Below are 15192 nucleotides of genomic sequence, written 5' to 3'. Positions count from 1 at the left end.
TATACTTTTGTCTTGAAGGCTATGCTTACATCTTGAAGAGATATGGTTATACGCAAGTGCTTGAGGAGATTTGTGTTCGGAGTGTGGACTCTTGGAATTCAAATGATTGCAAGATTTGCCGCACAGGTGTAGGGCTAGAAAGCTCTAGTCTGTTTTTAGCAGATGCAAAGCGAGGGTCTCTCTCCAGATGCAATCACCTACACATGCATCTTGAATGCATCTGGCTCTATGCAAGATGATGATATGGGCTCAAAAATTCACAATTATATTGTTAGTGAGAGGCTGTTGAAAAAAGATGTCGTGCTTGGCATTGCCTTGGTCGATATGTATGCCAAATGTGGTGTGCTTGAGAAAGCACAAAAAGTGCTCGAGGAGCTTTCTGTCGGGAACGTCGTCTCTTGGAACTCCTTGATTGTAGGATATGCACGACAAGAGCAAGGCGAGAAAGCCCTAGGCTGTTTTCCACGGATGCATCTTTCCAATTTGAATATGAATGCATATGCTTGCACCTTGAAGGCCAATAGCCTCATGCAAGCCACTGACATGGGTGAGAATATCAACGAGAACATACTTGGTCCAACGCTCCTGGTGAAGGATGTCATTCTTGACAGTGTTTTGGTTGATATGTATGCCAAATGTGCTACCATCACAAATGTGTGTGCTTAAGAAAGCACAAACAGTGCTTGAGGAGCTTCCTATCCGGAATGTCGTCTTTTGGAATGCATTGATCGTGGGATGTGCACAAGAAGAGCAGGGCCAAAAAGCTTTAGGCGGATGTAGAGCAAGTGTATTCAGTCACCTATACTTTCACCTTGAAGGCGTGTGACTCTACGCAAGTGCTCCAGGAGATTCTTGTCCGAAGTATGGACTCTTTAAATGCAGTGATTGCAAGATTTTCCCCACAGGAGAAGGGCCACGAAGGTATAGTCTATTTTTAGGAGATGCAAAGCGAGGGCCTCTCTCCAGATGCAATCACCTACCCATGCATCTTGAAGGCATATGGCTCTACACAAGTGCTGATATGGGCAAAAAAAATCAAAATTATATTGTTAGTTAGAGACAGTTGAAAAAAGATGTCGTTCTTGGCACTCCGTTGGTCGATATGTATGCCAAATGTGGTGGGCTTGAGAAAGCACAAAAAGTACTCAAGGAGATTTCTATATGGAATGTTGTCTCTTAGAATGATGCACTGATTGTGGGATACCCACCATAAGAAAAATTACCTGAACCGTGGAATGGGAACAACGACGGGATCCCCGTGGAATGGGTGAACAATAGAGGGGTCTGGAATGGGAACAAGACGGAAGGGGAGGCATGAAAAACACCCAATAAGGCAAGTTTTAGCTGTGTGTGATTGAGTAGAAGTAGTATTAGAGTCCTTTGAATCTAGTTCTCACAAACTTACTCTATATAAAGATCATTCAACCTTACTATGGCAAACATGTCTTGTGTAGACTTAAGAGCATGAGAGAGAGAGAGGGAAGGAGGGGGACAGGGAGAGAGCGAGAGAAAGAGAGGGAGAGGGAGAGAGCTTTTAGCCTTGTAGAGTGTAGACTTGAAAGTTGAAAGAGGCTAGACTCTAGAGTCTAGAGCCTAAGAGTGGAGACTCGAGAGAGTAGATCTTGAGAGTCGAAAGTCGTCAACACTAGAAAATATATCACTCTCTACTCTAAAAATCTATCTATGTCCTATCTCACAGTTCTACATCATCACATCATTCTGTCAACCAAATGATCTCAAAATGCAACGAAAAATTTAAGAGGAGGTATAATAGGCCTAGGGGCACTGTCCTACCAAGTTCGAAGGTCATCCGACAAGGTACCAAAATATGATCTATCATGGTTCAAGTCCTCGGGGGATTCACTCTATATATAAAACGGGATGCCACCTGCTGTAGCAGGGCTACAGTGTCACTTCACAGGGTAGAAAGTTGGACAATTGGCTACACTGGGTCTGGTTCACACTGGATGGACCCTCTGGATGGACCTCTGGTCTAGGGAGTGACACGTGGCAGGGTACCTACCGACGGTGGTCTAGTGGACCTCGTGGCCAGGTCACCACATGGATGACATTATGAGCCGTTGGTGGATCTTTATGGTGGTACATATGAGTAGTAGCGGTTGGTGATGTTATCATCTTCTTCACCTTTGATCTTGTATGTAGTCGTCTAGAGCGAGTCTTACACAGAGCACTACTTCACCATTCCTGCACATCTGAGCCTCGACACCCCATTTGTACCTGTGAGTCCTGGGCTGGAGCTGAGTGTGCTGCCACGCCAGAGTCTGTACATGGTTCTTTGAGCGAGTCGAGTCCACATGTTCTGGTCCACTGTTGTGTCTCTGTTGTTATCCATTGTTTCTGTGTTTCATTCTGTTTGAGAGAGTTTCCATTTGTTTGAGTGAGATTGTCACGCACATTGCACTGAGGGGCACCCACACTGTAGAGAGCACGACACATTATCCGCGCTACAGGTGCTCTCATTTTGGCAATCACGATGGGACCTCAACTGAAATCTCACTCTGTGAGGTGCAAATCTTGAAGCTAGTTAGGTTTATCTAGATTCGCCTACCTTCGCCAACCTTGCCTTGCACTGTTCTCCTCTCGCCTGGTCCAACTGGTCTAGTCCTCTCTCTACCTGGTCCAACTTGTCCTCGTCCCTGGTCTAGACCTCCTCGACCCTGGTCTAGTCCTCCTCGTCCCTGGTCTCGTCCCTGGTCCAGCCGGGTCTAGTCACTTACCTGGTCTGGTCTGGTGGAGTCTAGACCTGTCACAAGTTTTCTTGCCCCAAGTGTGGTTGGACTGGTGGTCACTGCATGACACATACAAGGAGGTCAATCGAGCGTCAAAGCTCACTACCGAGCTCTCTGAAGGACTATCACAGAAGACGACCTTTGACACCTTGTAGAAATCCTTCAACCTCATCACCTATACCTCCACATATCACATCACCCATTCCTTCATCAGGTTCCCCATCTTCTCGATCACCTTCTCCAGTAAAGCTCTCTCCTATTCTGATACAGCAAGCTATAGAGCAACAGGCTCAGCAAGGAATCATGGAGCCACTAGCTAGTGTTTTGGCCAAGGTAAACATCAAGTTCCCTACCTTCAAAGGGCTTTCTTAAGAAGATGCTGACGACCATGCAAGAAGATTTGTATCTCTCTGTAGAGGATGTGGTCTTAACAGGGAAGATGCTTATCTAGTACTTTTTCCATCCACCTTGGACGGCTTAGCAGACAAATGGTACAGCCAGTTTGCAGAGAATCATTTTGCAACTTGGGCAGACTTAAGACAACAATTCTGTGTAGCTTTCAAGCCGGGCGACTACCAAGAGAAAGTGTTGGATGAGTTGGCCAACATGGTGCTCCAGCCAGAGGAGACTTTTGCGGAGCTTATGACCAAAACCAAGTCTCTGGTTTCCAAGCTTCCCCAGCAACCCGGTGAATTCATGGTTAAGAAGTGGGTGGAGAAGGCGCTTCCAAAAACCTCTCAACAAAAACTCCGGGAGAGCCTCCGACCTGACGCCACTTTGGAGGAATTCATCGCAGCTGCTACTAGAATAGAGGGGGCTAGGAAGCTGTTCAACATCTCCTCACATAGATACTCCCTCTATGTTCTCAGAAGGTAGTCCTGCTGATCCGTTGACTTCCTTGCGCAGGGAACTGGAAGCCCTAAAGCTACAGCGAGCTCTTCAAGAGGAGAGGTCCTTCTCTCTTAGACAAGAGAAGCCTCCAAATCATGAGGCATTGGAACAGATTAAGCGCGAGCTAGAAGAGCTCAAGTGTCACCAAGAGACTAAGGCTACGGTTTGGTGTAGCTCATGCCGCTCTCTAGAGCACCCTCCACAGGAATGCCCCCTTCGGGTTTACTGCCACTTCTGTGAAAAATCTGGACATGAGGACAAGGATTGTTACTACCTAAAGGGATTGTACAAAATACAGCAAAGTCTTGGTCCTTCTCTCCAACAAGGGTTAGCACCATCATCCAACATGGTTTCCCACTACGGCCATGCCAACTACATGCCACCTTTTCTCAATACCCCTGCTGTCCAAGGTATGTCAAGTACTTTCCCGACTCAAAGTTTTTATAATGCTAATGCCACCTCAACCCCTCAGAGCTTCTACACTTCAGCCTCCAACTCCATGCAGCAACCACCTCGTCCCCCGTTTCGTCCTTCAATCGGCCCATACTCTGCTACAGATGCGGAGAGTATGGGCATTATCAGAGCAAATGCCCTCTGCCATAAGGCTCTTCTCCGTGCCAACTTTGCCCTGAGGCTCAGGATCACTACACTAAGGATTGTCCAAAACAACGCGCCTCTACCTCTGCGAGCCCAAGTCAGAGCCAACCTGAATTCACCTTTCCCAAGATCAATTTGATAGTAGTTAGTACCAACCCCAAGCGACCCCTTTCGGCCATATGATTGCCTCTCAAGACAAGTTGCAGCTGGTAGAGGAGCCAGCTGGTGTCCTCACACGAGCTTAGAGGGCAGCCCTCGGCCTCAATCTTCCAGCAGGTACAGCCCTTTCCTCCCCAATGCCTACACCTCCTCCAGCAGCTGACATGCCATCCCCTAGTGCTAAGAAAGGATCTTTTACTATGCTCTCTGATATTGATGGGGCTTTCTTAGAAGCAGTTGCTGACTTACAAAAGATCAAAGTACAGAGGAACAAAACAACTGTAGAAAAAGCGAAGCATATAGCAGAGACAGTCTTGAAGAACACTTTCCAACAAGTGTCCCTCTATGACATGTTGCGGCTAGATGCAAGTTTCAGAAGTGACACCCTTGCAGTTATTCAGTCACTTTACCCTGGAGTAGGTCCTAGTGGCGGGCACCTCCCAATGCGACCGTCAGAGTCCTATATGATATCCAATCTTGCTGCTCCACTCACTGATTATAGAAGCCCTCGCCTGACAGTGTCCATTGTGGGTCGACAATTCTCAGGAGTGATAGTGGATGGTGGATCTGGCATCAACCTGATGCCCGAGTTCACTATGTTAGCTCTAGGTCTACAACCTACTTGCCCTGCTCTCTTCACAGTTACATTGGCTGACCAGTGGACAGTCTACCCAGTGGGCATAGTGGACAATGTGCCTCTGCAGGTACAAGACTTTACTTTTAACTTGGATTTTGTTGTGGTTCGTCTTCCCCAGGTTGAGGGCGGATTTCCTTTGCTCATTGGAAGACCATGGCTGCGACACACTAAAGCACTTCATGATTGGGGAAATGACGCTATGTGGATACATACTTCTGGCTCCTCGATGCAACCCATTCTCTTAGAAGGTGGTATGGATCCCGTGGTGCAGCAAGTTTCTTTGTCAATGGAAACCAAACCTGAACAAGAACAACCTACTACACCTGAAGGGTCGGATGAAGATCTGTTGGAGTGGTTAGAGGCTACCAAATCTATGCCTTGTTATGGAGTCTCTATTCACTCTTTGCATGAAGATACACCCTCTTCAAATGGTGCCACAGTAACTACACCAAATGAGCCACCTGAGCCTATGAAGAAGTATAGAAGTGCATTCATCAACTGGCAAGGCACCTTTTGAGATAGTTGAAGGTGGCAAGAAAGTTCCTCCCATACTGCATACAAAGGACAAGATATTTGAAGCAGTTAAGTATGTTAAGGACATGGATGAAATGTACAAGAAGGTCAAAGTGGCCTTAGAAAAGACTCAGGCAAAGCAAAAGAAAGTAGTTGATCGTCACCGTCGTGAAGTGGTATTTTCACTTGTTGATTGGGTGCTTCTACGCTTTGAAAAGGCAAGATTAAAGAAGATGAAGGGCAAGGAAAGACTGTTTCCAAAGCTTAGCATGCGTTACTATGGGCCTTTTCAAGTGTGCGACATAATTAGTGATGTTGCATATAGGCTGAAACTGCCTGACAGTTGGAAGATTCACAATGCGTTTCATGTGAGTCTTCTCAGACCCTATGTGGGTGATGTGCCAGAGGATATGCCAGCTGAAGATCAGCCGGAAGTCGAGGAACTCGACGAGATCTTGGTCCCGGAACAGATTTTGGCACATAAAGAAAGGAAAGTGAAAGGCAAGGTTGCTAGGCGTTACATGGTAAAGTTCAGAAACTATCCACCAATGGATGCTAAGTGGATGGAAGAAGGTGAACTTGCAGAGTCACCAACTGTGTTATCACTTTACCTTGAAGCCTTCGATTTGCAACCTACCTTGACCCCTTGAGTTTCAAAGCTACATGGATTGTCAGTGTGACAATGGCTTTTGAAACAAATGATGTACATGGTATTTAAAGTGAGCTCAAATCAAGTACATGTTACATGAATGTTAGAGCTGTACAGATTGTCAGTTTGGCAATTGCTCTTATGGAATGTCCAAAAGTTTGGTTAGTGCTATAGAAGTGAGTATTTCTTGTCAGTTTGTCAAGGATACAGTAATTGCTTCTATTAAAGGGTACATGTGTAATTGCATTCTTAAACTGTCGGTTTGGGTATGCTCGAAAGTGTTACTGGGCCCAACGTCTACTAAAAGACAGTGGCAAAATATGTAGCTACCATTTTGTCATTGGAAAGTTAGTGACTCAAAGCAATGGCACAGTGCGAAGCTACCACTATGTCGTTGGGACAGGATTCACACGCAAGCAATACATGTGTCGACAAGGTGTTGAATACACCAGGGTTGACAATGAGCATGTATGTGTCGTACATGTGTCGACAAGTGTTGAATACATCAGTGTTGATTGTGAGCATGTACGACATAGATACAAACGAGGACGTTTGAGATTTCAAGAGGGGGGTATGTCACCAACGTGTGACTACTATCTATCCTTTTTGCTGATTTCTTTCTTATTATTGATTCATTTTCACTTTTTGGAAACACCCCTCGGAAAATCTAACTGCCTTGCATTGCATAGCTAGTGTGGAACTGTTCAGAGGGAGTCCAGGCCTGAGGGCAAGAGAGCACTAAGGTTGGACAAAGACTATGGTTAGCCAAAGTGGGGTCATTGACTAGCCAAAGTGGAATCCTTTGCTACAGAGGCTACATTTCAGTTCTGGGTGTGGCTGCAATGTACAAAGGGGGTCAGATGACCTAGAAAGATACAATGGCAGCATCTCCTAAAATTTAGGGAACTGCTATTTTGGGACCTGAAAATGTGTTTGCGTCATTATCTCTGGAATGACAAGGGGAACATTTTCTTACTCTGCCGTGAAGTCAACTGGGCAACAGGTTGGGAGATTTTTAGGCGGCAACCCGAAACGGGAAATAGGCTGTAAATGTGCCAAGTGGCACATTTCTGTGCACTTTCCTCATGCATGAAGAAATGGCGCTGATTTTGAAGGGAGGAGGGACTCATTTGCAGATTTTGTCACAGGTTAAGAGCTATGGAGTGCTTCCTTTCCCTTTTATGTACAGTGCGGTGCCAAGAGTGATGCCTTGCACGCTACGCACTGCCCTCTCTCTCCTCTATGGCAGTATGTTATGCCCCTCTTGTGGGCTTTTCAATTGACCAATGTACAGTTGTGTGGGTTCATGCACGATTGCCGAGGCAAGAGCCTCTTGCACATGTATTGGATTAGCTAGCGGCTAATCCCCCTCAGGTGCAGGTGAATTCGGAGAGGTTTCACATCAAAAATCTCGTCCGATTCAAAGGGCAAGTAGCCCTACAAGTGCAAGAGCTCGAGGGTTTGCTACGGATGCGACTGACACGCGAAACGGAGCCCGAAATAGTAAATTACAGCCTGCTGTGTATTTTTGCAGGTTTAGGGTTTTGGCCCTAAACGGTCCCTAATACTCCCAGGAGGTTCGGGGACGTGAGGGGACCGCTGTACAGGTGATCTGGCGCATTTTCGGGGCTGAAAACAGAGAATTCAGCGTGCTGCAGATTCTCGCCAGGTTTTGCAAAGTGCCCGTATGCGTCGGAAAGTCATTCAATGCGTTGGAATACTGACTGTGAAGGGTCCTAGTACAATTATGTTGCCGAAATCGGGTTGGAACAGTTGAAATTCAGCCAAGCTTGTGCGGGGCAGCTTGTAGGGAACCACAACGTTTATTCCCTCTTTTAAACAATAAAGAAATACCGAAAGGGGCACCCAAGTTAGGGGCCAACGGTCTTCTCATACAGGTGCATTCTAGCAGCCTGTATCCCTTTCCCCTTTGTAGTGTCTTGAAAGTACAGGTAAAGGAAGGTAAAGTGGGCGACAAATTAAATGGGTGAAAGCAAATAAGGATCAAGTCTTAAGTTTACCACTCTTTTTGGATTGAACAGGCCGGTTTCAGGTAACCCTCACACATGGCACGAATGAACAACACTGCGAGAACCTCCATCAGCATATCCTTGGCATGTATAAAGTGCTCCGCTACTAGACCGTCATGATCATATGCCTTCCCGGTGCTCATCTTGTCGATAGCCCTTTGTACCATCTCAGATGTAAAGAAAGCGCTCGTAGTTGGGCAAGGCTTGGTAGGGTCTGGAAGGGGTTCTTGTCCAGGAACCGTATATACTGATGTCGCATATTGGCCCCACACATCAGGTGAAGTAATCACTGGGGGAGGGGAGTGCTCATGGAAGAGTCGCCATGCCTCTCCTGAGTCCCTACTCAAGAACATCTGATATAAGTCTTGCTCCATCTGAGCTAGGTAAGCTCGCTTCTTCCGTCGCACAAGGCGTCGGAAAGCAATCCGAGACTGTCTGTAAGTGATGACTCCTAAGATAAGATCCTCTGAAGCTGGGCTCTCATCTCTCTGCACTCCTCATCATACCAACTATTCTGGGGCATACTCCCAAAATGTTGTCTCTTGCCGGTTGAGTGTGTGGTATGCCACTGATGCAGCCCCATGCAGTGTCTCAGTCAGTAGAGTGGTGCACTCCTCCACTTAGAGGTCTGTACCATTTGTGCTAGCTGTGCCTTCCAATAGATGGTCCCAGATCTCCTCTGTATAAATGGAATCAGTCTCTGGTGTAAATGTATAGTGGGTGTGTGACCTACCTCCTGATGTCTGGGTTGTACTATACTGAAATTTAACGGACATGTGAAATCTTGAATGCAGGGGACAAAGCTCGGTTGTGTCATAACATAATCCACTGTACTGGCCTCAGTCTATGTGGGAAGCATGTGAAACCGGCTGCTCCAGGAAATCGTTGTAAACCATTAAGTATGGCTAATCCACGTGTAGTCGTCATTTCCATGAGGTATCTTCCATACTTCGTCTGCTCTCTGTCATCTGAGCATCTGCCAAGTCCCAACTCATCCACATCCAACTCTCTAAGCATCTTATCTGAAGTGTCGTAGAAGACTGTCTTCGAGTTGCCCGTTCGGGCATTGAAGTCCCCTAGGAGAATGATATCACCATCCCTAGAGAGAGAGAGAGAGAGAGAGAGAGAGAGAGAGAGAGAGAGAGAGAGAGAGAGAGAGAGAGATGAAATGAAATGTTATATTAACGTCTTCGAAAGGCCAAAATGACCTATGAGACCAAAAAGTTACAATTGGTGAATCTGATATCATGTCTAAGTATGGAAATTACAAAGAACTAACGCTAAATCAATAAGGAAAGAGGAAAAAAGGAAATGAATCTGAAGCTGATTCGGAATTGAGGCGAGCTATAGGGGGTTGGGGGGGGGGGTGTTTGGGGGGTTCAAATGAAATCTCTCATCGGTCATTGTCGGATCTCATCAACCTCCTCCATGGTTAGTACTCTGGTTGGGCGTCTTGCATGTCGAGCTAGAGTGATCTGTATCTGAGAGAGAGAGAGAGAGAGAGAGAGAGAGAGAGAGAGAGAGAGAGTCGGCCCTTGGAAAATGCAAGGCATGTGAAATGGCCAAGCATGCTAATTGAAGGAGGCAAATGCTAAATTTGAATGTGTAACTATACGACAAGTAGTTGGGAACTGCCAAGCAAAGTTTTTTTGCAGTATATTACAATCTTGTTGTCCTTCTTGTAATTGCCTTCTGTTGATACTGCATTAACATTATTTCTTTAATAAGACTGCAATTTATTGTGCTCGGTTACTGTAGGATGAGGTAATTTACATTATGTTTCTTGTATGCAGTGTCAGATTTTCCAGCAAATGACCGATCAGACGAGCCTGCAAAGTCGTTTGATCTGTCTGAGCTGAGCTTGGAAGCAGTGGTACCTACTCATTTAATCTCTTCCAATATGGATGGAATGATTGCACCAGTGAATGAGGCTAAGAAGTCTCTATCAATCTTGAGCCAAGTCAAACAGCCACTTGGGTTATGTGCATACGGCGGAGTAAACGAAGGGGGGCAGTATGGTTCCTTGTATCCTGCTCTATTGTGCATTTGAAGATTTGTATGTGCATATGCTTGCTAGGCTGAGCTTTGCCTTAAGTGCTACATAGTTACCCAGGAACTCTTAGCTTGCAAGACCTTGGACTATCGGCTGCTGGCCTTGCATGCCTGGCTGAAGGAGGTAAGAACACCAATGAGATTGGTGTCATTTTTGCTACATTTTCTTGTTAAGACAGGTATTCATTAGACATTGCATTATTAGTTAGACTCAAGCCAGAGCATCGACTACAATATTTGTTCAACGAGCTTTGGAGCTGATCAAGCTTTGCAAGAGAACGCTCCTTCCTCGACAGGTTCAGCAGGCAAGTTTGTCAAAACAGGAGATAAGGCTAGTGTTTCTCATACATGCAAGCTGAGTTCTGTCTCATATCATTGTCACCAGCTGAGGAGGAACATACCGGAACCGACGTACCTGGTTATGATGTGCCTTTCTTCAAGCCTGTGGATGAATATGAGTATTCTAGTTGCCCAACATGGCTGAAAATGCAAATCTCTTTCGAGGTTCGGCTAGTGTATGCTAATTAGAGTCCTTAAGTTTGAAACAAAGTCCTAATTTCTTGTTATGGATACAGGATTTAAATGAAATCATTGACAAAATGTATGGTGTTCTTGCCAATAAGGAAGCTGGTAGCCACCAGTCTGCCCTCGATCAGGAAGACATTGTGGCTTTAAATGCTGGTATGCAGTGTAGATGCTGTCCTTATGTAAAAGTTGAATCCTATTCTTGTAGGATCTGTCCTCGGTTCACAATGTGAGATTAGTGGTGGGGAAGAATCTAGCCATGTCTTTCTTGTTGTCAATAACATTGTGTTTCTTGGGTTGTGCCGAGTTTTACATGCCATTGTTTGCATTTGGTTAGGGACCAAGTTGAAGCCATCCCTGCTGCTACTTGTAAAGCTAGGACGCCTTCGCACAGGACATGAGAACGGTGCAACGGTGTACCATGTATTGGAAGAGTAAGCTTATATGTAAAGTGGAAAGGAAGCTTATTTGTGTAGTAACCTCTGATTCAGCAATATCTTGAAGAGCTTATAGCATCTTGCTATCCACTGCTCATGTTTGAGATATCAAAAAGCTCTATTGGTCCTCTTTGGGTTGTTGATGATGTAGCTGCCCTGTTATCCATTTCACAAGGTTGGTCTGACAATGGTTTGTATTGGGGGCTATACCCCTCTTGATCTTTACAAATGTCATTTATAGAATCTCATGACATTGCCCCCAAGACTATGTTATCATTTATGTGACTCGATTAGTTTGTTGCTATTATTATGTCTGTGAAGGAGGTGGTCTTTCCATTTGTTAATCTACTTATTTTTCTTAATGTAAAAAGCACGAGGAGCTCACTTAGTTAGAGTGACCCGATTTTCCCACCTAAATACGTACGTACATCTATGCGTGCTTGCTTGCTTCTATTTGGGCACTTCTAGTCTTCATATTGGGAATTAGTACTTTGTAAACTTGAGGACAAGATCCCTAAATGTCCTTTTACTTCAAGCTTGATTACAGATTGGTTGTAATGAAAATGGTAAATCGTATTTATTGTAGTTGATAGGTGGAAAATGCATAGTTGCTATGTGGAATGTGCAAAGGACAGTAAATTCATTACCATTGTATTATAAAAAAGCTCTTTGTGAGTATAGTTACTTTATGTCGGGCGGACAATGTGTATTCATTTTTGAAATTGCGAGAGGGGTATTGGGGGAAACAATATGCGATGCACAGATGGAGAGGTGTCTCAGTAGTCTATTGGTCAGGTCAATGACAGTGATCCCACCAGCTTTTGCTCACATTCTGCTCTCGGAGTTTGCTCATCCCAGTGACTGGCAGGAGTAGGAAGTAGACATGACTGTGAGCACGACCATTGTCCTTTTGGAAGGCTCACATTCAATAATTTCTGTCCTTTGACACCCAACCATACATGATGTTCTCCTTGAATTCCATATATGATGTGGAACGGTGGGGCCTTCTAGAAATTTTGCAATACAAAGTTGAAGCTGAAAACTCTCGCACTTGCAATACAAAAATCTCTTGATCTAAAAGCAATTGTAGAATCCAAACAAGGTGTTCATGTTGGTTGATGTTATCGACATGAAAGGAGGACGTTTACAAGCTGTTAAGATAATATTTGAGTCTCTTAATCATTGGGATTTTGATGCTTCTTTTTGGTATATTCACACCTATATTTGTCTATCAATAGCTATGGATATCAAGACAATATTTTATTTTGAACATTAATTTACCACTTTTTGGTTTGTTTGTTTTTGTGTGCACATTTGCTCCGTCAAAGTGACATTGAATGAAAACAATATTATGCACAGTTTATTGTGGGTTATTTCTTTAGTTTTTTGTGTCTTATCGTTAAAGTGTTTAAATCATTGGTCATTTATCTCAACCAACATCTTATTATCAGCTCTGTTTCTCTCTTCTCTCTATCTCTATCCCGCTTGGGTAATTCACTCACAGTTGTTGTATTTCCTAACCCGATAACCAATAGTAAACTCGATAGCTATCAATGGCCAATGCAGGTTGATAATGAATTTCAAATTGTAAACAATGACCACTTCAAACATTGTCATAGTATTACCCTCTTCACTTTGTACAATTAATATATGTAGGCGATGATGATGCTTAGCTAGCCTTGTATTCGGGGGTCACATACAAGGTTAGGGTTTCATGATGAGATATGGATATTTGTAAATTGTATGTTTTTATTTCAGTTAGAGACTTAGTAAACGTTAAAAATGTAATGGTCCCTAATTACAAGTGTCTTGATTAATGTTTCATTTGTAGTTATTGAAAGAGCTTAGTCTAGCTTTGACATAGAACCAAAATCCAATGGTTATCCCCTCTTTGTCAACCATTCTGTAAATAACACTTTCATTGTTTGCTTATTCGTACTCAAAACTACCTATTTTCAAGTCCAACTAATGCATCTAGTGTGTGCTTAAATTATAGTTGAATTTAACAATTTCTATTTTTTAAAAATCTTTAGTGCTTTATCTTTGAGTTGTAAAGCTCACTACAATGCTGCCATATTAGAGACCCTCCAGCTCCAAATTTCCCCATTCTTCACAACATCTCCTTCTACGAGAATCCTCCAGTTTAATAGTGGTTAGTGGTTTAATAAATTAATGCTTATTAAATTTAATTTCTTTCAAGTGAGTCTTCTTGTAGATATTCTCAAAGCTCTCTACTCAAGCACCTTTGCAACAAGCAACAATGCCGTCGGACAGTTCTAGCTGTTAAGTCACACTTCTATTCTTTTTACATATTTTAATTGTCATGTATTGATTTACCTCAAATAGGATGGCACCTTGTTTTATTTCATGGTCAATTATTAACACCAAATTAACATATTTTGAAAATTGTTAACTATACTTATGCGAGTTTGATAGTGGTAGCCTTCTCCACTTGTATCTTTCTCCATGCACATAGTACTAAAGCATGAGATCAGTTGGTTGTAGATATTCTCAAAGCTCTCTACTCAAGCACCTTTGCAACAAGCAACAATGCCGTCGGACAGTTCTAGCTGTTAAGTCACACTTCTATTCTTTTTACATATTTTAATTGTCATGTATTGATTTACCTCAAATAGGATGGCACCTTGTTTTATTTCATGGTCAATTATTAACACCAAATTAACATATTTTGAAATTGTTAACTATACTTTAGTGCGAGTTTGATAGTGGTAGCCTTCTCCTACTTGTATCTTTCTCCATGCACATAGTACTAAAGCATGAGATCAGTTGATTTGGGACGATTGTCAATATTTGGTACATACTTCACCATCTCAACTTACTCCAATTTTGTACTAGTAAATGTGTTGTATTTTTTATGCCTTGTCTAGTCTATCAATTACTTGCACACAGATTTGTCGATGTAGGCAATGTGTAAATGCTCATCTTGGTGTAGATTCGTCGATTTATGCAACACCAATTGTCCGTGCAGATCCGTCGATTTAGGCAGCACGATGCAGATCCGCCGATTTAGGCAGCACATCGATAATTTGCATATTCATTATTTTCAAAAGTATCAAATGCAGATCCGCCAATTTAGGCAGCATTAGTGTAGATTCGCTGATCTAGGCAGCACGTCTTATTAGTGTAGATTTGTCGATTTAAGCAACACCAATCACACAATCATGCTGCAGTGGCTTGCCACCACTGTCCTTAGTATGATTTTGTTAATTGAGGTATATAATGAAAGTGATTGGGATTTGGAATTATATTTGAAATTGGATTTTGATTTGGTATATGATGAAATCCTATCTTGATAGTGATTATGAGATTTTATGAGAATTGATTTTGATGAGTGTGACCAATGATATCTTGATGGATCGGGTATCACATATACTACTTATTCTAATGGTATGTGACATTAGAATATGGAGTATGTGGATGATGGTAGGCATAAGCAATGTTGTTTATTTTTTTGAATTTTTCATTTAGTATGTGATACTTCTGATGCCAAATACTAATCATTGTTTTTGACAAGTATGGTTTCCAGATCCTTATCAACTGCGGATTGCTGTTTTCTAACGGAGAGGCATGTAATGAAAATGGTAAATTGTATTTATTATAGTTGACAGGTGAGAAATGCATAGCTGCTCTATGGAATGTGCAAAGGACAGCAGATTCATTATCATTGTATTATGAAAGAGCTCTTTTTGTGAGCTATAGTCACTTTATGTCCAGGCGGACAATGTGTATTCATTTTTGAGCATTCAAAAAACTAAAGTAAATATGTGCAAGAAAAAAATGTTGACTCTTGCACAGGGGGAGATTGCACCCAGTGCTTGTGTCTTTCTTCTCTCCTCTCTCTCGTCGTGCCGGTGTAGCACTCTGCTCAAGGAGGTGCACCTGTACGTGTGCTCGCTCGCTCTAACTCGCTCTTTGTTTCTCTCTATTCATG

At 43.3% G+C, this 15192-nt stretch overlaps 1 protein-coding gene across 1 annotated transcript; it reads left to right on the top strand.

The window, feature by feature from the left end:
• The first annotated feature begins 9538 nt into the window (after positions 1 to 9538).
• Positions 9539 to 11503, top strand: LOC147418256 (uncharacterized). Its single transcript, XM_086506874.1, has 7 exons — positions 9539 to 9657; positions 10020 to 10251; positions 10332 to 10402; positions 10488 to 10583; positions 10664 to 10782; positions 10854 to 10959; positions 11141 to 11503. The coding sequence occupies exons 2-7, from the start codon at positions 10127 to 10129 to the stop codon at positions 11239 to 11241; spliced, it is 618 nt and encodes a 205-aa protein (XP_086363000.1). The 5' UTR covers positions 9539 to 9657; positions 10020 to 10126; the 3' UTR covers positions 11242 to 11503.
• The last annotated feature ends 3689 nt before the right edge of the window (positions 11504 to 15192 follow it).

Source organism: Adiantum capillus-veneris, chromosome 30 (assembly GCF_014529385.1).
Source record: "Adiantum capillus-veneris isolate H3 chromosome 30, ASM1452938v2, whole genome shotgun sequence".
Lineage (NCBI taxonomy): Eukaryota > Viridiplantae > Streptophyta > Polypodiopsida > Polypodiales > Pteridaceae > Adiantum > Adiantum capillus-veneris.
The sequence above is the reverse complement of the archived record's forward strand: the minus strand, read 5'-3'. Positions and strand labels throughout refer to the sequence as shown.